Consider the following 27,699-nt stretch of genomic DNA (forward strand, 5'->3'; position numbering starts at 1 on the left):
ACCGGCATGGCACCGGCACGACAGTTTATGATTCACGTCTACACTGCTCTGGCGGCAAACCATCAGTTGACGTGAAACAGTCAAAATGAGCGGATCGGACAGCGATCAGAAACTAGCTCTTCCCTTCTCATTCTGCTAAAACAGAGCAGTATTGGCATGCACCGGTACGAAACCAACCGGCAAAACATTCTACGGGATAATATTGGCCGGTGCCAGTTCGTTCCGTGTCGATCCGTGCCGTATAGTGTAAATTGACCTATAGTAGTATAAATATTATATGTAGAGGCACCGACAGTCACAGTGGGTTAAAACGCGAAAAACACAGACGTCTATTTTTGAAGTCATTTTTGAGTTGAAATTAGTCCAAACATGTGATTTTATAGATTTTGATGTGCAGAATTCGAATTAATAATCAGAGTTGACCTGGTTCGAAACATATAAAAGTTATAACATTAAATTTGTTTTTGAACGCGTTAATTATCAATTTAACAAGACTTATTATTAACTATGTCATTTTAAAATTTATATTTTATACTTATGTACTATATTAAGATAAAGTCTGTATAGTTTGCTTGATTTTAATGATCTTAAATTCACTATTACATCTATAGAGTTTGGCAAAAAATAACTTTTATTTCAGAGCCAGTCACTTCACCGGTTACAGTATGAATAGATATACAAAAATCTCGGTACATTTATTGTTAAATATGGGTAAAGAAGTCCTTTCGCGCTGCTACGATTGTGTCTGTGTCTATAGTCTATACGGTGCCGGAACGTGTGCATACTATCCGCACCGACACGGACCGGACCCCGGCACGGCACGAACAGAATATTCTTCGCGAGAATGTTGGGCGGTCGGTCCGGTGCTGATACGTGTCTGTGTGGTGTCGGTACGGTTAGCATAAACACTTCCATGTAAATGTATTGAAGAATATTTGTCGGGTCGGCTACGTTACGTGTCTGTGACAGTAGTATAAGTCGGCCTTTACATGTAAAAGTGGTAACGCTGCTCTCAACAGTCCGTTTGGCGGAGCGCTGTGTACTTTTTTATCCTGGTACACGCCCGGCAAACATATACCCAAGTATACAGGGTGGTCAACATAACTCTTAACAGCTCAATATCTCGAAAACTATGCCATCGATTTTAAAGTTCTTGGTCTTAAATTGCATGTATCTGAAGGGCCTTTCTAATTCCATAAGCGTGAAGTGGTGCCCCCCTTTCCCTTCAAAGGGGGCCGGAGTACCTTTATAATTTTAAATAGAACCCCCTATAAAATGTTACATATTTAGATTCTACAAAAAGAAGAAAAAAGAAGTAAATTTGTCTGAAACATTTTTTTGTCAGATACTTCCATGACGAGATATAACAGTTTGAAGTTTCGACTTGTAGGTACCATATGTACTTACTTGAAGCGCTCGGAAATAGCGTTATGGAATTATACGCGCTTGAGTCCTTTGCTTATTCATGAAGAAACACAAACAATAATATTTACAATTCTTGAGTTTGTCTCAATTATCCATGAAAACGAAAATGTTTGTTGAACGTTATGGGGTCGAAAAATGTCATGTAACATTTTATAATTTAGAAAAGCGGATTCTTACTGCAATCACATTAAATCATCATATCAGTCCACATAAACTTGCATAAACATCACACATATCAGTCGTTCTTTAATTCAACGAATTTTGAAACGGCTAAAATATCATCTATATCACATGATTTTATCACAAGAGCTTTCGATGGCAGATTATCATCACCGCGTAACATTTTGTGAGTGGCTGCAGGGTGTTGTGGAAAATGACTTTTTGTGCAAAATACTTTTTTCCGATGAGGCTACTTTTATGAATTCAGGGCATGTACATAAACATAATCTGCATTATTGGGCCGTGGAAATCCCACATTGGATGCGATGTGTTCACTTTCAACTTTGATGGTCCTTAATTGTTTGGTGTGGCATAATAGGAGATTTTGTGATTGGACCTTATCTTTCTTGAAGAAATTGTAACATCTGCAAGTTATTGTGATTTATTAAAAAATCATTTGCCGGCGCTTTTGGAAGATGTGCCACTGCACGTTAGAACAGAAATGTGGTTGTGGAACAAATGGATAGGTCGTGGCGGACCTCGTCAATGGCCTACTCGATCCCCCGATCTAACACCATTAGATTTTTTCTTATGGGGATATGTAAAGGACAAAGTTATGTTTGAACCACCGACGATAGAAGAGTTTATGAAACAAAGAATACGTGACGCTTGCGCTTCAGTGACTCCCGAAATGTTAACAAATGTTAGAACAACTTTGATGTTTCGAGTAAATAAGTGTTTACAAGCCCGTGGTGGACATTTTGAACGTTTAATTTAAAGAACATTTTATTTCTTCACGAATAAGCAAAGGACTCAAGCGCGTATAATTCCATAACGCTATTTCCGAGCGCTTCAAGTAAGTACATATGGTACCTACAAGTCGAAACTTCAAACTGTTATATCTCGTCATGGAAGTATCTGACAAAAAAATGTTTCAGACACTTCTTTTTTCCTGTAGAATCTAAATATGTAACGTTTTATAGGGGGTTCTATTTAAAATTATAAAGGTACTTCGGCCCCCTTTAAAGGGAAAGGGGGGCACCACTTCACGCTTATGTAATTAGAAAGGCCCTTCAGATACATGCAAGTTAAGACCAAGAACTTTAAAATCGATGGCATAGTTTTCGAGATATTGAGCTGTTAAGAGTTATGTTGGCCACCCTGTATATCTTCAAGTTTCATGTCTTCACAGTATATGTATCTAGGTATTTGATATATGTTAGATTTTTTCAGAATTTTCCCATATGACTAAATAGGGAAAATAGACCAAAAACTTGTTTTATACTTTAAACTTGTTTTATATTTTATACTTGTTTTATATTTTATATAACTCTGACATCAGCAACTCCTTCGTATTTAAATTACGTGAAGAGATAATAATTTATTTACATTTAAATATCAACACATGATATGGAATAAAATATTATAATGTAGAATGATATGTGATTCTAATTACAAACAATTGCAATGCTATAAATTGTGTAACGACAGTGTATATAAATATATTTCAAATTCTTACCATGGCATCTCGTCTATCCGTTCCACATACTTGACCAGTAGCGACTACCAATTTGTTTGGATGAATAGCTATGCTGAAATATGTTACAAAGAATAAGTTATAACGATATCAAGAGTAATCATAATAATTGGGAGAAACAGAATTCTATTTTATTACTATTTTAACGAAGACATTCTAGGCGAGATATAATTTTTAATAGCACATACAACCCGAACTAACAATAACATGATTCCATACAAAAATAAACACCATTTGCATTAAAAAATTTTCCTAGGAAATATATTATTTTCAAGAGATTCAATGATTGTTATTATGATTGATCTTTTTAGCATCATATCGTTTAATATCATTTCTTACAAAGGCTATAGCCGGTTTTGGGGGCCAAATCGGCCCTGGAAGGGATTTTATTCCAATTTGCGCCATTCGATAGCCTACCAAAAAACATATCTTTCAGCCAAGTTTTAGCCCTATAGCTCATCTGTAAGGGTAGTTACAGAGGAAAAACGAAAATCCAGTTTTTGGCCCATTTTCCCCATTTAATGACAATTTAAAATTCTGAAAAAAATCTGACACATTTCGGACACCAAACCATATACTTTGAGTCGTTTTCAGATTTTTCCGTTGTAAACTCTGGCTGTAAAAATCGAAAAATACGAAAAAAATCGAAAAAATGCAGATTTCATATGGAAATCTAAGAGTGACCCAATCAGAATTAATTTAGCAATAAGATATTGTCCTAAGTATTATGCTCAATTTTTTTCAAATTCCTGCGATTGGTGCGTCATAGTAGGAAAAAATAAAAACCACTTTTTTTGGCGTTTTTTCCGTGAAAAACTAAGTTATAATTATCGTAAAAATATATTATGTAATATTAAACATCTCTAAGTTCAGGGAAACATCGTCCAGACTTTAAAAATTGCGTAATACAAAAAACGACAATTATACTACGCAGGATATATCCCAATATTTCGAACGTATTTTCAACGGCGCCGGTTGGTGCAGTAGCTATGGTCTCCGACTGCGGAACCGCTGAAGACTTTTTGGACCAGGTTCGGATCTCGCCTCGGTCCAATTTTTTTTTTTCTTTAATCACATGTTTTTTCGATTTCTAACCGTATGATTGTTGTTACGCTGTTGTAAAAACATTTTTTAACTATGTTTAAACTATTTTTTAATAATTTTCCGGAAAAATATTTTTGGAGTACTTTCGGCCTTTAGTCATCTACGGGCTGTATTACTTATCTACTTAACATTTTTTTACATGGAATAAGGGATTGATTATTTTTGTGACAGAAAATATATACATGAAGTATTATTAGGAATAATCTGTAATAATTATAGGTGGATTGGTATGCAGTGGAATCATGTATGGCGTTTTCAGTCTTCGTCGCTATCTTCGTCAATTGTCGGTGTTATTTGGTCGTTATTGAAAATTCTGGTGAGCAACTCTGCTGGCCGAACTATGTCTGTGTCGTATCGAGCATAAAATAAATATTAAATGATAGCAGCTACATGTGAGCAACATCCAATAGTGCGATTACCATTGGCACATTCACAACAATACCGTTTTATACCGGAATGACCAGTTGTGTTTGGTATATAATCTATGTAGCATTTGTACGTTTTGCGGTTGATATGTCGCGATTTTACTTCCAATTTTACAATATTATTATTTTCTATTAAATAACGGACATTAATTTTATTATCGTGTTCATCCATTATCTCGGCCAAATACGAAACAGCTTAAGATAATTGGTATGATCCCGTGAAAAGTATCTTCAAATCGTCTTCTGTCATTTCCGGAAAATCAAAAATATCGGTGGAAGATATGTTTTTAAACGGCGTTTTTCTGCGACAGCTGCTCGTTGCTTGTAAAAGATATAATAAAAAACAGCAAAGACTATTGGAACACCTCAATAAAGCAATGTCCACGGCTCGATTGTTTCAGTTAAATGCCCAAAGTCCTGAATCGAAAATGTCCTTCATCAGGAATTTTTCCAGACAACAATGGTTATAGTTTTCCGAAGCATAAACATCGTTTTCATAATATCCCTAATAATATTTTTACTTGACAGAAACAGATACAACAATACCTCCCGACCCCAATATAACACTAGATTTATTATTAACAATAAGTAAAGTACCGACTAAAGATAAAAGATTTAATAGACAAGTCAATGCACTTATTCTATGTAAAAAAAATGTTAAGTAGATAAGTAATACAGCCCGTAGATGACTAAAGGCCGAAAGTACTCCAAAAATATTTTTCCGGAAAATTATTAAAAAATAGTTTAAACATAGTTAAAAAATGTTTTTACAACAGCGTAACAACAATCATACGGTTAGAAATCGAAAAAACATGTGATTAAAGAAAAAAAAAAATTGGACCGGGGCGAGATCCGAACCTGGTCCAAAAAGTCTTCAGCGGTTCCGCAGTCGGAGACCATAGCTACTGCACCAACCGGCGCCGTTGAAAATATCTTCGAAATATTGGGATATATCCTGCGTAGTATAAATGTCGTTTTTTGTATTACGCAATTTTTAAAGTCTGGACGATGTTTCCCTGAACTTAGAGATGTTTAATATTACATAATATATTTTTACGATAATTATAACTTAGTTTTTCACGGAAAAAACGCCAAAAAAAGTGGTTTTTATTTTTTCCTACTATGACGCACCAATCGCAGGAATTTGAAAAAAATTGAGCATAATACTTAGAACAATATCTTATTGCTAAATTAATTCTGATTGGGTCACTTTTAGATTTCCATATGAAATCTGCATTTTTTCGATTTTTTTCGTATTTTTCGATTTTTACAGCCAGAGTTTACAACGGAAAAATCTGAAAACGACTCAAAGTATGTGGTTTGGTGTCCGAAATGTGTCAGATTTTTTTCAGAATTTTAAATTGTCATTAAATGGGGAAAATGGGCCAAAAACTGGATTTTCGTTTTTCCTCTGTAACTACCCTTACAGATGAGCTATAGGGCTAAAACTTGGCTGAAAGGTATCTTTTTTGGTAGGCTATCGAATGGCGCAAATTGGAATAAAATCCCTTCCAGGGCCGATTTGGCCCCCAAAACCGGCTATAGCCTTTCATTACAATGGAAAGAATAATGACGTCATAGATACTCAAACACGCTTGGAGTGTTATTAACGTTTACTAGATGTAAACTAATATATAAATAAGAGGACAATAATAGTGTGTGAAGAATATACTAAGCGATTTATTACGTAATTCGCGTAATGCGATCAAAAATAGAGAAAAATTATTTTTATAGTAGCCCCCCAATTTTCAATTTTAAGTTGTGCCAAGTTTTGCTAAAATTGTGCTAAATTATGACTTCAAAAAAATAACTAGGAAAAAAGTTATGGTAAACAATAGTTTGGACATGCAAGTAATTTTTAAGTTAGTATCAGTTAACCAAATAGCATATAATTGCATATCTGAATTGAGCTAGCCGACTACAAGTCAGCACAACTGCCAGATTCCCCAGCACAACGATATCAAGGGCACTTTACTCTTGTCCAAGGCCCTTCGCGCTCGGAGTCTATATTCATATTTGGCCTTTGTAGTTATCCCATAATTACAGTATTGAATATCTGAGTTGTGCTAGCCTAGCACAAGTCAGTACAACTGTCAAATTCTCCAGCACAACGATACCAAGGGCACTTTATTGTTGTCTGCGGCCCTTCGCGCTTACAAGGAGAGGCCACGACCTTCGGGTCCCGATTCGGTTGAAACTTTGCACACTTATAGATCTCGTTCTCCTGTTCACGAATATATACCATTATAGGGGCAGATACCCAATAGTTTTCGAGATATTGACGATTAAACTTTCATTATTTCCTATGTAATGCCGTATTTTTTCTGGCCTATACCAAGTGTCGGTGTGGCACGACGGTAGCGTGCCAAGTTTTCAACAAGACGACCAGGGTTCGAGTCCTGTCGACTAACGCATTTTTTAAAAATTTCATTATGTTTTATCATTGCATATTTATATTATTAATTTCAATCGATTAAATTTCACGCATAAAATTGCATTTTGAATTACAAATAACATGTATTTATTTACTAATGACAGGATTATTTACTATTATTATATATTAAATGATAATTAATAGTAATTAAATAGTAATAGTAATTTATATATTAAATATATATATTAAATTTTAAGAAGTCTTTATAAATATCTTGTGTTAACTTTCCGGATTTCGAACAAGTTACTATTGCGTTTCTGTGATGTGACATAAGTTCATCTACCTTTTTTTGAACAAGTGCGGTCTTTTCTCCCTTATATGTTATTGTCCTTTCGAACGTTGATTGATACTGACTTCCTGTCTGATCTGTGGTGATTATATAATTTAAATGGAATTGCGAGGTGATATATTTTAATGCTTTCCAATAATTTTCGACGGCCTCCTATATTTTATCAAAATGAAACCGGTACTTATCATTATATGCATTGAAGAAAAAGAATTTAAAACTAATCATTAGAGGAAAATTAAAACTTTATCACTGCGAGCACGAATGGTAAGTAATGTGACCCGCCATTTTCAAACTGCGTCGCGTTCTCAAGAGTTTCCTCGATCTCAACAGCGTCTCCAATGTCACTGTTTATTGACAGTTTATATTGGGGACGATAATGCAACCAACGAAGATCCGAACTGCATTTTCGATTCAAATTAATAATATAAATATGCAATGATACAACATAATGAAATAAAAAAAAAATGCGTTAGTCGACAGGATTTGAACCCTGGTCGTCCGGTTGAAAACTTGGCACGCTACCGTCGTGCCACACCGACTCTTGGTATAGGTCAGAAAAAATACGGCATTACATAGGAAATAATGAAAGTTTAATCGTCAATATCTCGAAAACTATTGGGTATCTGCCCCTATAATGGTATATATTCGTGAACAGGAGAACGAGATCTATAAGTGTGCAAAGTTTCAACCGAATCGGTGACCCGAAGGTCGTGGCCTCTCCTTGTTAGATTTGTAGCGACGTTGTCGCTACCAGGCCCCTGGGAATGTCGTTCCCTAGGGTATTGAAAGGATTTTTGGAATCTTTACCTGGGCCCGGTACGAGCCTGCTTATGATGAGTCCTTGGGCACGTCTGGCAGCTAGACTCGCCCAGGCCGATACTGTCCCGCTAGCGAATGTTCTTGGTTCGTGAAGAGTTCAGCTACCTCAGGTACACATACATATAGTCGGCCTCGCACGACCAAGGGACTTCCCTTTAGACGTTTTCCGCGACCGGCGGGTTTTTTCCGGCCAGCCTTCATCCATACTTTTTCCAAGGGCTATTTATTTGGTCCTTGAAAAAAGGACCAAATGCGTAGGAGGGTCTCACTCTCTTGACGACAACTAGCGAGCAACCACGTTTTACCTACCGCCACATTTTTTCCGTGGTGTTAGAATTCTAAGTTCGTGTTGCTGTATCGCGTCTTATGTCAGTAGTGAGGTTAATATCAATTATCTAAGAGACCTCTCTTTGTTATGCACTTATTATAAGCATGTAAGCTGTTCCAACACGGCAAGGTGGAGGTCATCGTAACGGTGTGTTGGTCTTTTTGTCTATTTTTATTTTCTTTTTTTATGCAAAAGGTGTGCTAGTAGTTGTTTACTTTTTCTTAGATGCCTCAAGAGTTTAAGAAATTATAATATCTAAAGGTGTGTTAAGTTATATGAAATATAATAAAATGTATCGTTGAAATGATTGCATATCTAATTGTACTTAACATCATTGTGTTCGGAAAATCGGCAGTTGTGCCAAACTGTGCTAGGCAAGCACAACTCAGATATGCAATATTGTTTTTGAGGGATGACCACAAAGTCCAATTAAGGATATAGAATCCAAGCGCGAAGGGTCGCGGGCAAGAGTAAAGTGCCCTTGATATCGTTGTGCTGAGGAAATGGACAGTTGTAGTGACTTCTACTATGCTAGAAGAACTCAGATATGCAATTATATGCTATTTGGATAACGGATACTAATTTAAATGTTACTTGTATGTCCAGAACTGTTATTTTACCAGAACTTTTTTCCTTGTTATTTTTTTTAAGTAATACTTTAGTATAATGTTAGTACAACTTATTGTTAGCACAACTTGATACAATTTAGAAAATTGTAAAAAATTAAAAGTGGGGCTACACTAAAATTCGGTTTTCTCTATTTTATATCGCATTTTTGATATTACAGTTTTAATATTCAAGCACAATGTAACACAAACCTATCATAATTCAGCACAACTGTTGAAATTACGTAATTTTGAAAATGTGGGGCTAACTTCTAGGAGGTACGATTGTTGGTGTTATGAATCAGTACCGCCTGTTTAACGGAATTATTTCATTTTTTCCTGCAAATAAAATCTCTTTTGTAGCTTTCTGTGAAAGTTTCCACACGAAGGAGATTCACTCTAAACGCGTAGTGTAGGTAAATTTTAAATTCTGGTTCCTTATCTTGATTTTCACAAAAAATTGGAAAATATTTGAAATAATTGATTCGTAACATATGTTTTGATAGCTTTAAATAATGTTTCTATACAACATTTCTGTAGCTTTTACAGTAAAAAACACGAAAAATATGTAAACTTTTAAATTCTATATTTTTTTCGTTTACAAACTTGACTCACGCGTCATTGTTGGGTAAATGAGAAAGATTATTAATCGGTTTAATGGTATATTAAAGTTAACAACAATAGAACGAAAACACATTTCACCGATTTCTCTATTTTATTACTTTCAACTTGACGTGTGAATTAACATTTCTTTCGATCAAAAATAGAAAAGAAAGCATAGGGTCAGCCGTCTATTACAATATTGTAACCCAATTAAATAAATGAAATATCTGTATAAATTCAATTGACCCACCATTTGATGTCATCCGTGTGACCCAAGTAATGCCTCTGGCTGTGCTCCTCCATATTGTACAGTACCACTACAGCCGCAACAAAGTAAACAATTTCACCGGTTGGCAGTAAGTGCAGATTACTTCGACAGTCTCTGCCACGGTAACCATAAACCCAGTTAAGTTTTAGTTTGTTCTGTGGGGGTGTGCTGACTTTGCGAAGGTCATAGGATTCCATCAGAGGTGTTGGCACATAGAGAATCACAGGTCGTCCTCTTAGGTACATACGGACAGTACTTTCCTCGTCGTTGTGTTGCATGTCTCTGGTGCTGTGAATGACAGAAATTTTATTTTATCCGCTGTACTCCTGAAAGACACCGGTGACCGACCGAGATGAAACTTGGTGGGTTAATACCCACCAAGGATCCCCGAGGAGGTGTTAATACCCCCTTCCTTGGTGTGTGAAGGATAGGGAAGGACCTCAGATATATAATTTTAGCTTCGGCAATTTATGCTTTTAGAAGATACAGATTATCAATTATAAATCCAATAATAGGTTTCCGATGCTTTAGACGCTATATATAGCTACAATATAAGAATGCCTGAAGGATATGTATGCATGTGTGTATTATGAATGATGGTGTAGTGTGATCTGTTTGTTTTTTCCATTGGAAACGCGATGCTTAGGGAAATATGAGACAGTTCGAGTCGTATTGTGGTACGTGCGTTACTATTTAGGGTTAGAGTTAGGGTCGGCTAGAGCTGGTTCCTTCGGGACGCCGGCTCCGAGCGGGGCACGAAGACACCGGGAGCTGTGGGCGGACCGAGTTGGGGCTCGGGAAACTTATCTGAAGGCTCCAGGGATGGGGACACCGGGCGGGCCCCTCCGCCCGGGGTCTTACAGCGTAGGTAATGGGAGGGGGCTCGCCCCCCTCCCTGGGGTAGGATGTTAGCTGGGAGGTGTCCTGTTGAATACTCGCGTGATCCAGGCACCTCGCCTTTAGGTTAGATGGGCGCGAGGATTTAGTGGGTGATCCCCAGGGGTACTCCCCTGGAGATAGTCCCACATAACCCCGGCTTCCCCCAGGGAGCCGCGAAAAGCATTTCCTCACGAAAAAAGGGTTAGTGTTAGGGTTAGGTTTGGGTTAGACGCGGCAGCTCCTGGGAGAGAGAGCGAGACTCCCTCTCCGAGAGGAGGCAAGCCGCTGGGGGACGTCCCCCCAGGGTTCGTCGGCCCCCACTGCGAGGCAGACGCAGAGATGACGGTGGTGGAAGGAGCTAATCCCCCACGGCATGGGGGGATGCCATCCGTGCGAGCAGTAGGAGCCGCTTAATTGCTCCTCCCGTCAATTCAGCTGGTTGGCCGCCCGTTTCCATAGCGTCTACGCGGGGTGGGGTGGAGGAGCCGGGGCGTGCCGGAACACACGCCCGATCACCTCTTACCGCGAGCGGTGACTTCCTCCCTCGGCTGGGGCGGGACCTACGGGGCCTCTTTCCCTTGAGCGAGGTAGGGAGTCGCCGGCGCCAGCGGGGTATTGCGATCTAGGGCTTGGGGCGCGTGGTCAAGCTGCCCTCCGGGAAGGGGGACACCAGGTGGGTGACCCGTGCGGTGTCCTACTAGATTAGGCATTGGAGGGGAAGTTTTTCTTCACCCGAAGTGTTAATGTTGGAGAGGGGCGGCGGGTTTTTTTTCTGTACGAGTTCCTCGCCGTCTCCCGTTAGCTCAGGGAGGTCACCGTGGTGGAGTTAGTGGGTATACCTCTTCGGGGGGGGTCCCCCCCCCCACATATCCCCGTCTCTCTCACCAGGGAAGGCGAGGAATCCGCAATGCGATTATCACCACTTTAAAAAAAAATGGCGCGGCAGCCCCGCCCTCTAAATCAATAGACGACTTTCTATTTAAACAAATTCATGAAACAATACCATGACACGTCCGAAACAACCGATCACAGTGATTGAGCGGCTTCCCCTAAAGTATCTATACTTTTTAAACGGGTGAATTCTCGAAGTTAAAATAAAAAATTTGAAATATCCATTTTATCTGTTCTTAAACAAACTAATTGAATCAATGTAGTATTGTATTACACGAAAAGTTGCGATCTATCCGGCTTATTGGCATTTTATTGTATTTTACATATCGTTATATGTTATAATCAACATATGAATTTTCGCTATAGATTTAACGAAAACGTTACTGTTAATCATATTTTAATACGGTCTTACCAATATATCTCTGTTCGTTTTTCTATATTTACGTGGACATTACATTTACAAATAGTTATGATAAAGAAACATTATAAAACTATGGTAAAAATCCGAAATAAGTTTCGAACAGTTTTTCGTAATAAAATTACTATTTGTCATAGCTTTTTAAATTCTAAAATTACCTCAGCATTTTTAAAAATTCTTAATGTTTAAATATACAAAGTTTTAGAAAGGGACAGAAATTGTAGTTCCAAACTGTTTAGTTTTAAAAAATAATGTTTCTCATCCATGCAACTTCTCCAGGCTTAAAATCGTAAGCCCCTTGTTAATGAATAAAGAAACATGAACAACTTCAAGTAATAAAAAATTAACGAAGAATAATTAAAAGACTAGATACGCAAGAAGATACCTTGAGTAAAAGAAACTAAATTGATAATATAACTATATGTAGGAATATTTTAATGAAAACTCCTACGTCTTAAGTGTGACGTATCGGGTGGAGTGATCTCATACCGATTTCACTTTATACTCTTAATAACTCGATACTTCGTTAATACACTCGCTCGCGACTCTCGCTTCTCTAACTCTCGCTCTTCTGATCTCGCTCTACCGACTGACTGACTCTCCACCGACTGACATAATATCTCTCACATTCGTCCCTTTTATCCAAGTCCCACTTTCATTCTTCCTCTCTTGCACTCTCATTCTCTCTCTATCAGTTTCACATCCATTCGGAAAACCCAAACAGTCACGTACACCCTGCGCTTGGCGCCCCTAAACACTTTACCCCTGTCACCGAGACCCAAACACTCTTCTTTCACACTTCGGCCCAAACAGACTTTCTTTCACGCCGGACCCAAACACGTTGGCGCCACGATGTCGCGTTCACAGTCACTCTAAACAATCGTTCTAACACAGTGTCACATAACCCTACATATATTGATAATATGGGTATATAGCCATATGAAATATTTAAAATGCATGCATTTATCATACTCATTTCTCAAATATCTTCTAAATTATTGACTGTATCGACAAATATGTTCAACAAAACTTCTACATCTAGAGTGGCTGCATCTTTTATGTCGTACTACTTTTGTTGTAAAACAAATGGTTTTCGAGAAAAAATTGAAAAAAATTTCAGACCAAAATCAAAAATTTTTTTTTAATTTGAAAACTGAAGAGTATTTTTATTATCTTTTATCAATAAACATTAACGAAAACTGTAAATTTTTTTAACTTGCGGAACTTTTTTAATTGCATATTATTTTGCAGGAAATTGCATATATTTTTTCTAGTATACGTTAAAAAAATTTTCAGGTTACAATTTATCAAGGGTAAAGGTCTTATAAAGAGAACTACGTTTCGAAGAGCCCTCTAAAATATACCGTTAAATAAACATGAGCAAATCCGTAGGACGTTGTCTCTGAAACGGCCGGGCGAGGCAAGCAATGCGATAACGCGCTGGGACGCCGCGCGACACGTTGTTGGTTGACCAACGCGTTATTGCATCGCTTGCGTCGTCCGACCGAGGCGTGGCGTATTTCTTGCATCGCCTGGACAACGTTCTGCGAATTTGCTCATATTTATATAACGATTCATTTTGGTGTACTTTTCGAAACGTAGTTCTCTTCATAAGAGCTTTACCTTTCCTAAATTGGAACCTGAAATTTTGTTTTACTTATAATAAAAAGAAATACGCAATTTCCTGCAAAATACTATACAATAAAGACGTAAATTTCGCAAGTTAAAAAAATTCATATTTTTCGTTAATGTTTATTGATAAAAGAGAATAAAAATACATAAAAGACCTGTCCAGATCTACAAGTTTTGTTAAACATAGTTTTCGATACAGTCAATAGTTTAGAAGGTAATCGAGAAAAACGATTTGATGAGCATTGTATTATTGTAATGTTTAAGGGCCGAGGGCACGTTTTCCCGTTATCCGATCGAGCTCAAACTTTGAACAGATTTTGTTTTCATTAATTAGAACAATCTTGAAGGGGGACATAAACAAAATTTTGAAAAAATTGTCCACAAGAATAAATAAGAGCCACCCTAATACATACAAATAAACAAACTATAAATTATTATTTTCAAACTAATAGCGATGTGGCATTTTTATTTAGCGTAAAATGTTACAGGTGTAGGTAAAAAAATAAAAACTAAAAGGTAAATTAATGCTATTTTGGAAAAAAATACATTTTCGAACGGACATAAGTACAGAGTTAATCTAAATTTTGAAGTTAAAATGTTTTTTAATTTATATCGTGCTAGACACTCAAAGTTGATTATCGACAGTAACATTCTTCATATTATATTAAATCGTTCTAATCGACTGTCAATGTGAAGAACTTTTCAATTTGATTGGCAAACGTTAGCTTGTTGAGTTTATAGTCTAAAAGGACAACGCAAGTAATTCCTGCAAATAAAAGCGATAAATATTACGTTTGGAGTACACACTGGACGGACATTAGCAATACTTGACAAAAATTATTTTGCAAATTTGTTTTAGTCTCACCCCCTAAATTTGTGACACATGTTAGGAAAATGATCTGGGCAAAATTTGGGGTCGGTTGGATCATGGGAACCCGAAGCGCATCAAATTTGAAAATTTTGAATATTTGAAATCTTGACATAAATATACGTTATGATATATCGTTGAATTTGTCTTTTTTTTCTCTTTAAGGATACATACATAGCATACAAATTTTTTTCTGTCTCGCTGTATTCACTTCCTTATACAATACAACTTTTGTTTGAAGAGTAATTTTATATTGTAGAGTGGAAGGGTCTTCTCAGGAATCTAAATCGTATAATTTAGAAAGATGCTTTATTAAATGTTCTCTGCCAAGTCTGAACGTGAACTGAACTCGCTTAACGGACAACTCAAAACGAAAACTAGTGTCGGCGGTTTTTCACTCTGATCTTACAGCGCGAGTCGTCGTCGATCAGCTATTGTGTCGAAAAACACGGGGCAGCGACCGCGCGCCACAACATCGTCTGAGGAACGACAATCCTTCCTCGCGCAACGGACACACGCATGTATACAAGGCAGCGCAAGGTGTTTCTTTTACAATATATACACAGCTAACGTAAATTTTAAATAAATTTATATAATAAATTGTTCAAAATCATTGCAGGCGTTACCGGGAACCCCGGTAACGCAAGAAACAGCTCGACATCAATAGACCCGCCATAAAGTTTTTGCGCTAATCCGCAGGCGAGCGGCCTCGGTTCTCGGGCGACAATAGACAACCGATCGAGCTCGGCGCCGAAACCGGGTCAACGCACGCAGACGTAAACTTTATGTTTACGTCTGACGGATTACATGTCTCGTGGGCCATCGATATCCATACTCCAAAATATCAAATCCGTTACCCATCGTCCTTGTTTCCTGTGCAGCAGCGGCCGTTAGGGCATTGCCCTCGTACGCTAACTAACGCTCGACACTGCCAAATCCTTTGTCATTTTCAAAAACCCCACTCCTTATTCCTTCCGCTGTCGGTGGCCCCGCACAGTATAAATAACCCGCGACAACCCCAGCGCGGGGTCCTTAGGCAAATTCTCTGATCGACTTATCACCGTAGTTCACACGTCTTTTCATACGATCGACTGATCCCTGTATTATACACTTCTGTACTCGCGGGCTTCGCATATAGTACGTATTTTCGTGACGACGTCTCATTTCGTTGTACGTTCCGTTGTATCCAACTATTGTTTTAATATATTTAAGTTTCCATTATACTCATACTTTACTCTATCTGCATCTTTCCTACACCCATTCTCCAGTCACCTGCCTACATCGCTTTCCTACCGATCCTGAGTCACTCCGTGCCTCAGTCTCCTGACTACATTCTCAACAAAATAAATGGAAAACAGTTCTAAGATCGAAAAAAGAAGTTATTATGGATATTATGTAAATTACGAAAAGAGGTGACATCACACTATTTCGTCCCAGATTTGTTGAAGGGGACTCATCAGTATGGCCCAACAGATCCTGTCTGAATTCTTGATACATACAAGATCTTAACATGCTTGTCTCGAATTGAAGGTATCATGTAAGTTTTTAAATTATGTATATAAATTTCGCAAGCGTTCCGTCTCAGATCTGCTTATGCATGTTCAGTAAGACCAAGCAGATCCTGTTCTAGACGCGACTATGTTAACCCTTTCGAAGAAATTCCAAAACAAGTCTACTGCGTACACAAACAATAGTCTAAAAACCGAAGTGGTATATATACGTCCCACTGGTCATGAAAAATTCAATTAGTCCCGGTCTTAGTTAAAATGTCGTTGGTATTAAAAATCTTTGTAAGAATTGTTTCATTCATTTGTGAAAGGATTTTTTAAGTTCTTTTAATATAGAGAAACACCTGATCAACCCCTTCAGCACTAATTGCATTTTTTAAACGCTTTTCGTCACCAGCGGGATATATATGTCCCACATCTGTTGTTAAACTATTATTGATGTACGCAGTAGACTATTTTTGGAATTTCTTCGAAAGGGTTAACACAGTTGCGTCTAGGGCAGGATCTGCTGGGTCTTACTAGAATGTCCATAAACAGATCCTAACTGATACCTTAAATTCCATGCAAGCATTTTAAGACGTTGTATCAAGAGTTGAGGCAGGATATGCTGGGCCCTAGTGACGAGTCCGTCAACAAATCTGGGACGACATAGTTTGGTGTCACTTCTTTTCGTAATTTACATAATACCCATAATAACTTCTTTTCTACAACTGTTTTCCTTTTGTAGACTGGAGCGTATTAAGAAATTTATTTAATATCACGTCAGTTATGTAATATGAAAATACCCTTCAAAACAAACAAAAATTGTATAGTATATAAGGAAGTGAATATAGTGACAGAGAAAAAAAATTTTTCAAGTTCATTTTTACAAGTTTTCAAGATCATGGATAGTGTTTGTTTTAACAACGGTTTATGCTACGTATACATCCTTAAAGTGAAAAAAAATTCAACGATATATCATAACGTATATTCATGTCACGATTTAAAAAATTCAAAATTTTCAAATTTGATGCGCTTCGGGTTCCCATGATCTAATCGTCCCCAAATGTTGTCTGATCATTTTCCCAACAAGTGTTAAAATTCTGGGGGGGGGGGGAAGACTAAAAATATCGTGCAAAATAATTTTCATCAAGTATAGCTGAAGTCCACTCTAGTGTACACTCATAATAATAACTCTTAATATTAAAATTAAAATATGACCCAAAATAATAGTTTTTCTACATAAATAGGTCCATACATTTTCATTCGGAATACCAAGATGCACCGAATAGTGCATACAAAATTATATATGATTCCATTAAAAAAATTAAAGCTGACATTCATGTACCCCAAAAAAATTTTTAAAAGTGACTCTTTTATTTTTTCATGTAATTCCTATCAATTGCAATTTTTTCAAAATCTCTTCTACATGTGACTTGTAGAACAGGACCGCAATGATGAACATATACAATTAGAGAATCGAGGAAATAATAGATACTGCAAAACTATTTTTGTATGTATTTTACTTAAAAATGTTACCTCAATATTTTTAAAACATTAAAAAAATATTGTTAAAATCACATGAATAAACCATATAAGAAATTGAAAAAATAAAGATGACGTATGGAAAAAAAACTTTCCCACCGACGGGATTCGAAGCCCAGCGTATCCGCTACGTAGTCCGACGCCCTAACCGCTGTGCCAACCGGCGATGTTGTAAACGTTCCGAACATTCTGGTATATATCGCACAAAATACAATCCATTTTTTCTCTTAAAACATTTCTTAGGTCAAACACTTACTTGTTTCAATGTAATAATGTTTAAAATAACTTAATATATACCTGCGATAAAACCAACAAGTGTAACTTTCCTCCTAATAGCAGAAACGGCGAAAAAATTCGGTTTTTCTTGTTTTTGACAAAGACTTCCCACAACAAAAAATCTAAAAAAAATTGAGGACACTGCCTGTTATGGTACGTTATCGGGGCACTAAACAGCAAAATAGCATGTTTTCATATTTTTGAGAAATGTACATTTTTCCGATTTTTTTTATGTTTTTCATTTCTTGCGACCACAGTTTGCAAGAAAAAAATCTGAAAAAATTCTCAAAAATCTGTCTTAGGATCCAAAATATGCCACATTTTTTTCAGAATTTTAGGAAGCATCAGAGTGTGGAAAATGCGTGGAAAAGCGCGAAATCTAATTTACCCTGTAACTACCCTCACGGGCAAGATAGAGGGTTAAAATTTTGCTCAGAGGGGTTTTTCTGGGTCAGCTTTCGAATGGTTCATTAATCATTGAAAAACCTCTAAGGGCAGTGTCGACCATCTTAATCGGCTAGGCCCTTTCATTTTTTGTGAACAATTACCATTACATATACATTAGTAACCAAATTGAGATTTTTCTAAAAAATGTTACAGCGGACCCCTTGGAGAAAAGTTAATCGGACCCAGGTAGGAGTATTAGCTGCGGGCTGGGACCTTAGACACATTTGGTCGCCAGGCCCAAGCTCTTCCCGAGCGCACATTTGGCGATCAGGTTCGGGGTTTTTTCCGTGGCGTACACATTTGGCCGCCAACCCTCGATTTTCGCCGGGACACGGGTGGTCGGTCCAAGGACATGAACTTTCTCCAAGGGGCACGTCCAGGAAAGCGACATCCCCACTCCAGAAGTTTCCTTGTTCGAAGGAAATTTCTGGGGTACTCGGGGATACATATAAGTTCGAATTTTGATGGACGAGAGAGAGTTGTTGTCGTCTATCCGTAGAGTATCACCGTTCGTATAGCTGTCATTTTGTTTCGCTGTTATTTCGTTCTTTGGTTTTGTTACGTTGTTGTGTTTTTGTTTTGTTTTAATAAACTGATGTTGTTTACATTAGAAGAACTTAATTTCATATTCAAAGAACACTCCGTCCAAAATGTTGCCATGGCTGCACTCTCTAGAGTGCTAAAAATCGAAAAATATTACATTAACTGTAAATGAGTGTTGCAATAATAATTCTGCGTAATGGAAAGTGCTTACCAAGGTACATGCATTCTTTTTACATTTACTAAAGTAGATTTATTTTTTGTAAAATTTTCAACGGTGGTTTCATTTATATTAATTGCATATAAAACTTCAGATTAACATATAATAAAAACGGCAAAATATATCCTGAGATTCATACATATTCGGATATATTACTTATTACAGTTTAAGAATTTTATAATTTGTTTGCAACTAACTGCTACTTTTAATTTTATAAACTTTTTAAGAAGTATTCATACTTTTCCTTTAGGATCTATTGTGGAAAATTTGTTAATTTCTATTTACAGTACATATACATTCGTAAACAAATTTGGATTTTTGTCCAAAATTTTGTCATTTGTCCGCCACAGTCACAGTGCGGAATTTACTGTTCAAAATTTACTGTGCGAAATTCAGTGTTCGTGTATATCACGATATGAAATACATTTCCTTTGTAAAAAATGCGTATGAGGATGGAAATTGTTACTAGTAATCATATAATAATAATTTCTATGCATAATACAATTTTGCAATAATTATATATCAATCATTTGTATGTATCCTTAATTTGTTTTTAATATATGTTTTATACCTATTGGAAAGGGGATCACATTCCAAGTATTGAGAATGAGTCGGATAGTGAATATCGATTTGTTAAGTTTGTTAATTTTTGTTTACTACTATTATAATTTGCTTAAGTTTCTGATTATTAATTTTACATATAGTTTATTTATTTTACATATCTATATACACACACACACACACACACACGTATATACACATTAATAACCTAAAGAAGTGACCAAAAATAGGCCATTTGTCCGCACTATAGCGCGGCGTGAAAAAATCTCGCAAAAAAATTTCAGTAGCTGTAGCTAAGGTCCACTCTTATGCACATACTATATTTATGTAGAATAGAATTCCTGATTCTATCTATATTAAATTATGTGTATTTAATAAAACTCCATTCATTTGTCATCAATATATTTTTGAAGTGTTAACACCAATAGGGGACATCAACAATCAAATAAGTCGCTACTAACGTTAATTAGAGATTAATTCGACTTTAATTGCAATTATAAAAATTTCTTTTACAAATTAGTGTATCAAAAATAAGTTTCGTAATTTATTATTTCGAACTTTATTGCAAAATAATGTAGTATATCTAAATACAATACTTCACGATATAAAAGCACTTTATGTAAATCCAATCAATAACAACCTGTAATAACAAACTGTAGTTTTGAAATTGTTGTTGAAAACTATCAAAATACCAGAATCTCAAATAAAGTTAAACAAATGAAAATAATTTCTATAAGGCCAAAACTGGAATGTAAGTCATAACAGGTTAGACCAGAGCTGCTCCACATACAGTGACTCACAAAAGTATTTGAACACTTACCATGAAATACTTTATTTATTATAATAAGTATATTATACAACATTTACAGAAATATTATTAACATTGTAAATTGGTATGACTCTCTAAATTATACAGGTCAAGTTTCACGTGAATCGAAGTATGTATACAATGGTTATGAATTATTTCTTACACACATAAACTTTGCTGATACCACAAAAGTATTCGAACAGGTACATTTAAAGCTTTAATATTTAGTAGATCTACCTTTGGCACGAATGACATGTTGTAAGTGAGTATGCATACTGTTTATTAACTTTTCTGTAACACACGGAGATATAGAATTCCACACTTCGAGTACTTTTTCTTTTAATCTTACCTTGGATGATATATTAAATTTTTTTAATCCTTTTCCTATTATTGCCCATAGATGTTCATCGTGTTAATATCGAGGCTTTGTGGTGGTGTGACCAACTTGTGGGGGGTATTGTATATGATCCATTGCTTAACGATTCCTGCGGTGCGTTTAGGATCATTATCCTACTGAAAGTAAAGGTGTTCGTACATACCCAATTTTTATGCACTTTCTTATAAATTTTCTTGCAAAATGTTCAGATATTTGTATTTGTCCATTATTCCTTCTATGAAGGCCAAATTCCCGGTACCGCCTGCTGACATGCACCCCCAGATCATAATTGAACCACTCCCACGTTTTACCGTAGCACGCAAGTTTTTCTCTTCCATTTCAGTATGTGCTTGTCTCCAAACAAAACTGCGTCCGTCCGATCCAAAAACGTTAAATTTCTATTCATCTGAAAAGATTACTTTATTCCAGAATGCATTATTTTCACTAATAAATTCCTAGGCGAATTTTAATCTCTTTTTCTTATTAATGTCACCAATGTCGGCTTCTTTCTAGGAACCCTGGCATGATAATCATTTTCACGTAGCACTCTTCTACATAATTCTGGATTTACATCTTTCTTGAAGTAATCTCTAACTATCGTTGCAAGTTGTGTATCAGAAATCTTTGGATTTCTTTTTATTTGACCGATCAAAGCTCTTTCTTCTGTGTTTCCGTCAGTTTTTTCGGTCGACCTGAACGGTACTTGTTTTTTACGGTTCCCTCAGACTTCCATCGTTTAAGAATATAGTATATTGTAAATCTATTTATATTTAATAATTTACTTATTTCACCATACGTCTTTCCTTCGTTACGCCACTTCACAATTAATTTTTTCTCATTTTCAGGAATTTCAGATGTTTTGGGACACATGTTCAATAGAATATTTCACCATGAATGCTAGACTATGACTGACGCACGTAGAACAACTACCAACAGTGAACGTTTTCACTCATTCTTAGAGCTCATTTCTGTGTGTTCAAATACTTTTGTGGCATCAGCAAAGTTTATGTTTGCGAGAACTAATTCATAACTGTTGAATACATATTTCGATTCACTTGAAACTTGGCCTGTATAGTATAGAGAATCATACCTATTTACAATGTTAATAATATTTCTGTAAGCATTGTATAATATATGTGTCGGAGATGTCGAAGGCCGAAGAATTTCTAATTACGCAGTTTTTTTTTTTGCCCATTATAAGAAATGGGAGAATTTACCCATGGGGTACCTTTGGTTTTGTTTTGTTTTCCTCGGCACGCGGCCGAGTATGGCTGGGCTCCTGAGAGGGGAGCGCGGCGGGTAGATCGGTTTGCCGAGAGAGAGAGAGGGAGCGACGAAGGGACACTTTGTAATAGACAGTCGAAGACGACACTGGTTCTTGCTGTTCATCTAATAAAACCTTTTGCGGCTGACGTTTGCTGGATGATAAGAGTGTGTAAATTATTGAGTATACTTCCCGATGGAGAAGACGAGCGACAAAACAAAGGAAGGAGAAACTCCGTTATATCCGACATACTTATTATAATAAATAAAGTAGTTCATGGTAAGTGTTCAAATACTTTCGTGAGTCGCTGTACCTATTAGCGGGGCAAGGGCGCGGGCGTCCTCCAATGCCCGTGGACAAAGGTACGGGCAAAGCTACGGGCAAGTGACTTGTTAGCAGAGTGGGGGTAGGCCGTAGCACTGCCGTAGCTGACCACTGATCGCGTAGCTGTGACAATGCGTGTGACAAATACATGCAGTCTTGCCCGCAGGGGCGTGGCTTCGTTCCCGTCGTTCTGTGTATGCATAGGGCAAGAAAATCGCTGCCTGTACGAGCAGACGCTGAACAGCTCTGGGTTAAACTATGAGATGCAATGTCTGGTTTCCAATACTAATTGTAAAGTATGATACTATATGTATACCTTCCTAATACGTTTAACGTTTCCATAATTCACTTTGAAGCATGACAGTAAGACATAATGTATCAGAAATGTATCAAGTATCACGACATCAACTCTTTCTGTGTCACTTGGAAAAATCAAAACACTTTTATCGGTTTATGCGGTTTTCTATTTGTAGATGTTCGAAGGTATTACATACAACATACACACACAGACACACACACATACTACACATGCTACTTATACGTACCTCAGTTGAACTGATTCGACTAGAGGAAAAATGCAGAACTTTCTGTGACGCGCTGTGCGACGCGACTGTGTACTCTCGAAACCGACAAAGAGTGACTCACCGGAGTCCAATTTTATTACTCAACGAAGCGTAGTTTCGCGCGTTATAGCGTTACGTCACATTTGCGTTCCTGTTCCGTTTTCAAGTCGGTTTTGGTCATTTCAATAAGGAATCGTTGAACCACTTATTCTTTTCACCTGGGACGTCGAGTAATTTTATAGTTATTGCAACCATGAATTATTTCAATGGCAGTAAATTCTAAATATGTATATTCAAGATACTAAAAAGCGTTTAATTCACTTGTCGTTTATTTCCCGCCTAACCATTTATTCTTAACGACTGTATTTACAAATAATAAAATAATAAATTTAATATTATTATAATAAATTTAAATAGTAATGTAAATAATTAGTCATGAAGGAATATTAACGAGAAAAATGTTACTTGGGTACATGTATTTAAACGCGCTGTGCAAAATGAATCACTGCATCTTTCATGTACCCACTAGTTACAACCTCAATCGTAAGACGTAATCCAATCTTCAATTGGAGTGTTCTTGTATTTTTCATTACATTAGATACAGTAATACTCGATCCTCTTCACAATTTTCGTCTTATAACTGTAATAAAATTCTAAATTCTTTTTGATTCTATTTTTCAACTTTTTTTTCGCGTCAACTGATTTTGATGAAATTTTCAGAATATGTATATCTAATAGATATGCATCTATAAAATATGTTTCTTAAATTTTCAATATAGACCCACATAAAAAAGTTGTGAACAATAACTTTCGACATTTTTTCTCTAATTCCGACCAATTGCGGTTTTTTCAAAATATTGTTTGCACGTTTTATAGTAAACTAATATAAGAAAGTTATCTTGATTTTAAAAATGTTCGAATATTATTGTTATTCACTGTATTTGAAAAAAAAAAATGTTTCGACCGTACTAAAGAAATGTTTAAGCGTCTTCTTCTATAGAGGTATTTTATCAAAATACCTCGCAAACTATTAATTTTCCCATCATGGTTATCTTAATACTGTCTTTTGTAGAACGACAAGAGGATTTGAAATATGCAGTTTGAATTATTCACCTTTTTCCTGCAATATCTATTTCTAACATCAACTAAAACAAAAAAAAAACAATAAGGCTTGCTACAGTTACTATACTGTAGGAATCTATTCTGCAGTCTCTCTTGAATAAACGCTTATGTATATTGCATAATTGTAACTTCCAATGTCGTTACATTAGTGTTCAATACAACAGTAAGTTTAATCGGTTTCAAATTAAGCACCTGTATTGAATCATTTGAATATTAAATGTCAATTACACATAAGCAAAATATTTTACGAACCTTTCTTCACGAAAATCTGTTAAAACTGCTGAGAGCGACCTATACCCGGAAGCGAGGAATTCACGGTTGTATAACTACGAAAATTGCGATTCACTTTCTTTATAAACGCAATGGCTCACCCCGTTCCGCGCTAAACGAGCCATTATCCACGTAGTTATTGTACACATTGTCGTGAAACTGTATTTTAAGGAAAATTTTACCGTGCTATTGTATCACAATATACAGGACAAGCAACACTTTACTCTTTTTATGTATGTTGACTGTCTCCTTCAATTCGTATGCCGATGTAAAACGAGGTTTCACGGGATTCCGCGTGGTTACATGCCGAATACCGGTTTGTGATCGAGTATTCGTTTAACTCAGAATTCACAATTGCATTCTTCACATCAAGTTTTAATTTAGAAGAAAGGGAAACGGAAACCTTGAACTCTACGGGCGCGACGCGACGCGTGTGTATTTCTTTTCGTTTCAATCATTTTGGTAACAATAACGGGGATGAATTGTTATTGATTCGATCAATATTATTGCTACGCTCAAGGTTATTTATGTGTAAATGTGTTTCTAGAGTGTTATGTATTATAGGTGTACAACATGTAATTCGTGTAATTTAACACCAGCTAAATACTATTGGTATCTTTGCACATACTTCAAGTGTCATTTGTTGTTCGTAATTAAAATCGTAGTGAACCATTTTCAATTTGTTTTATGTGTGGTATTATTTAATAGCACTATATTAACCTTCCAAGTTCAATTTTATTCTACTATTGTATATAAAATGATCGATATTCGACTAAAAAGAATTTATTTGAATAATTATTTTGAATAAATATTTATTCGGAACAATTCGAATAATCTCCAACTCTGCTTGGAAACTAGTAGGTGCTCGGGCTGATATCCCTCAACTATGTAGAATTTGGTAAGTACATATGGAAAATTATTTCAATAATATCTCATTAACTATTAGATCTAGGACATATGAAGGTCAGTACATTTTTACGCAGAATCCGATACTCTATCGAGTCATGATACAAAAATAGGTCTTTCCATTTTAAGAAATCAAGATGACCTTGAAATTTCCAAAACGCCTCCACTTAAAAAAAATGTATGCATTACATAATGATCCCTCCAAATCATACAACCTTTTTATACAAAACATTTTCGTACAATACTTTCGTGCATACTTTAGAAGTTATTCTGGGGGAACAAGATGTGTGGGACACCCTGTATCGTATTTCTTATGTTCCCATCCCAATCCAGCCATATCATCGCGTCGAAACAACAGTGACGAGTGAAACAATATCGTCACTCGTGATAACAGGAAGGAGAATATTACAAAGTATACGGGAGGTACTTATATATTTATGTCGTGTCGTAGGATAGAAAACGAACTCTGTGTAGCAGCAACAGTTTTTTGCAAATTTCTCGCAAACCAAGGTCGTCCGGCGGTAGCATGTATAGGAAAAAGTTGTTCAGAAATCGGTGAGCAATCCCCTATTGTAAATAATTACTAATTACCTATAGTAGTATGTACACCTCAAAACAATGATCAAGTTCTTTTAACGCTTTCCGATTTCATAGCGAAAATCCTCTCATCAAATTTTAAGATACAGTCACGCAGAATAATATGTTCGTGCACTCTTAAAATGATGATAAAAAATGATGACTTAATTTGTTTAATATTGGATTACGCGGCTTGGATTTTTAGAAAAGTTAGAACAGTTAGTTTACTACATGGCGTGAAAAAGAAATTTGGAAAAAATTGAAATTGGTCAGAATTGCAGAGAAAGCTCTAAAATTTAGATATTAAAAATTTTAAAAACACATTTTGTAGATCTGTGTCAATTATTGTATACATTCTGAAAACTTGATTTTTTTGTTTTAGTGCACCCTGAAATTGTAATCTACACCAGGAAAATACTATTTTTAAACATGGATTTATTGCGACCAAGATAGAACCAAGAAACAAGTAATTAAAACTATATACATTTGTCTGTATGACGTAAAAAAGTGTAACGCAAGATGTACTATCGCCTTGAGAGCCAATTCATGGGAATTTTGTATGGTTTACATGAAACTGCTCTGAGAAAAAGCATAAGAAATAGTAAGGAGAAACTAGAAAAATATTGCCTAGCAAGAGATAGGCATTTGTACAGGATGCTAAGAAATTATGTGTTGTAAAAGAAACACCTTGCGCTGCCTTGTATACAAGCGTGTGTCCGTTGCGCGAGGAAGGATTGTCGTTCCTCAGACAATGTTGTGGTGCGCGGTCGTCGCCCCGTGTTTTTCGACACAATAACTGATCGACGACGACTCGCGCTATAAGGTCAGAGTGAAAAACCGCCGACACTAGTTTTCGTTTTGAGTTGTCCGTTAAGAGCGAGTTCAGTTCACGTTCAGACTTGGCAGAGAACATTTAATAAAGCATCTTTCTAAATTACACGATTTAGCTTCCTGAAAAGACCCTTCCACTCTACAGTGTAAATATCGTTGCAGCGTGCTTCTACTCCATAGGATCGGCGAAGATCTGCTAAAAAAGTTTGGTGTAAAATTCACGTTGACCGACTTTTTCAAGGTCAAACATTTTTGTATTGCATCGTATAGTACAACTCGTCGCGTAGAAAGAAAATTCTTAAAGGAACAATAGGTTTCAAGTCAACCGTTCTCTTAAAAACAACTATAAAGTTTGTAAACTATTTTATTCCATGTGTCTACAAGGTGTTCCAAAATATATCGAAAATATAGAATAGATTTTTTTCATTTGGCGCGTCGTTTCCGCGAAAATTGACTTTAAAAATCCGTCAAGTTCGCGTGCCTAGCGTTCTTAAGAAGTAGAATTAATAGGTCATGGACAAACGCGTCAGACGATTGCTATTCAATAGCACGCGTGTTCGCCAAATTTTCAAACTCAAATTTCTCGGAAAGGAGAAGACAAATGAAAAAAATTCGTTCTATATTTTCTCATGTTGAATCACTCCCTTCACAAAATAGTTTACGAAACATTAAAGTCGTTTTGTAAGATAATGGTTCATTTTTTATTCATGGTTCCTTCTAAAAGTTTGGTTCGTGTTTCTCTCGATGAGTAAAATATGATACGATCATAAAAAATTTAACCTTGAAAAAATCGGTCGAGGTCAATTTTGCACCAAACTTCTTTAACAGATCTTCGCTGGTTCTAATGGTAACAGTAACGGTTTTTACACATAATTTCTTGACACCCTGTAAATGTCTAT

General features: G+C 36.3%; 1 protein-coding gene across 12 annotated transcripts in view; it reads right to left on the bottom strand.

Moving 5' to 3' along the window:
• LOC143364149 (echinoderm microtubule-associated protein-like 2) overlaps window positions 1-27,699 on the bottom strand; it is a 497,449-nt gene that overhangs the window by 238,696 nt on the left and 231,054 nt on the right. For all 12 annotated transcript variants that reach the window (XM_076804737.1, XM_076804768.1, XM_076804680.1 and 9 more), the window contains 2 exons: window positions 9,979-10,284; window positions 3,104-3,176 (listed from right to left, as the gene is read on the bottom strand). In XM_076804737.1, the coding sequence (XP_076660852.1) occupies window positions 3,104-3,176; window positions 9,979-10,284 (379 nt within the window). The remainder of the gene's footprint in view (window positions 1-3,103; window positions 3,177-9,978; window positions 10,285-27,699) is intronic.

This window comes from Halictus rubicundus, chromosome 1 (assembly GCF_050948215.1).
Source record: "Halictus rubicundus isolate RS-2024b chromosome 1, iyHalRubi1_principal, whole genome shotgun sequence".
Lineage (NCBI taxonomy): Eukaryota > Metazoa > Arthropoda > Insecta > Hymenoptera > Halictidae > Halictus > Halictus rubicundus.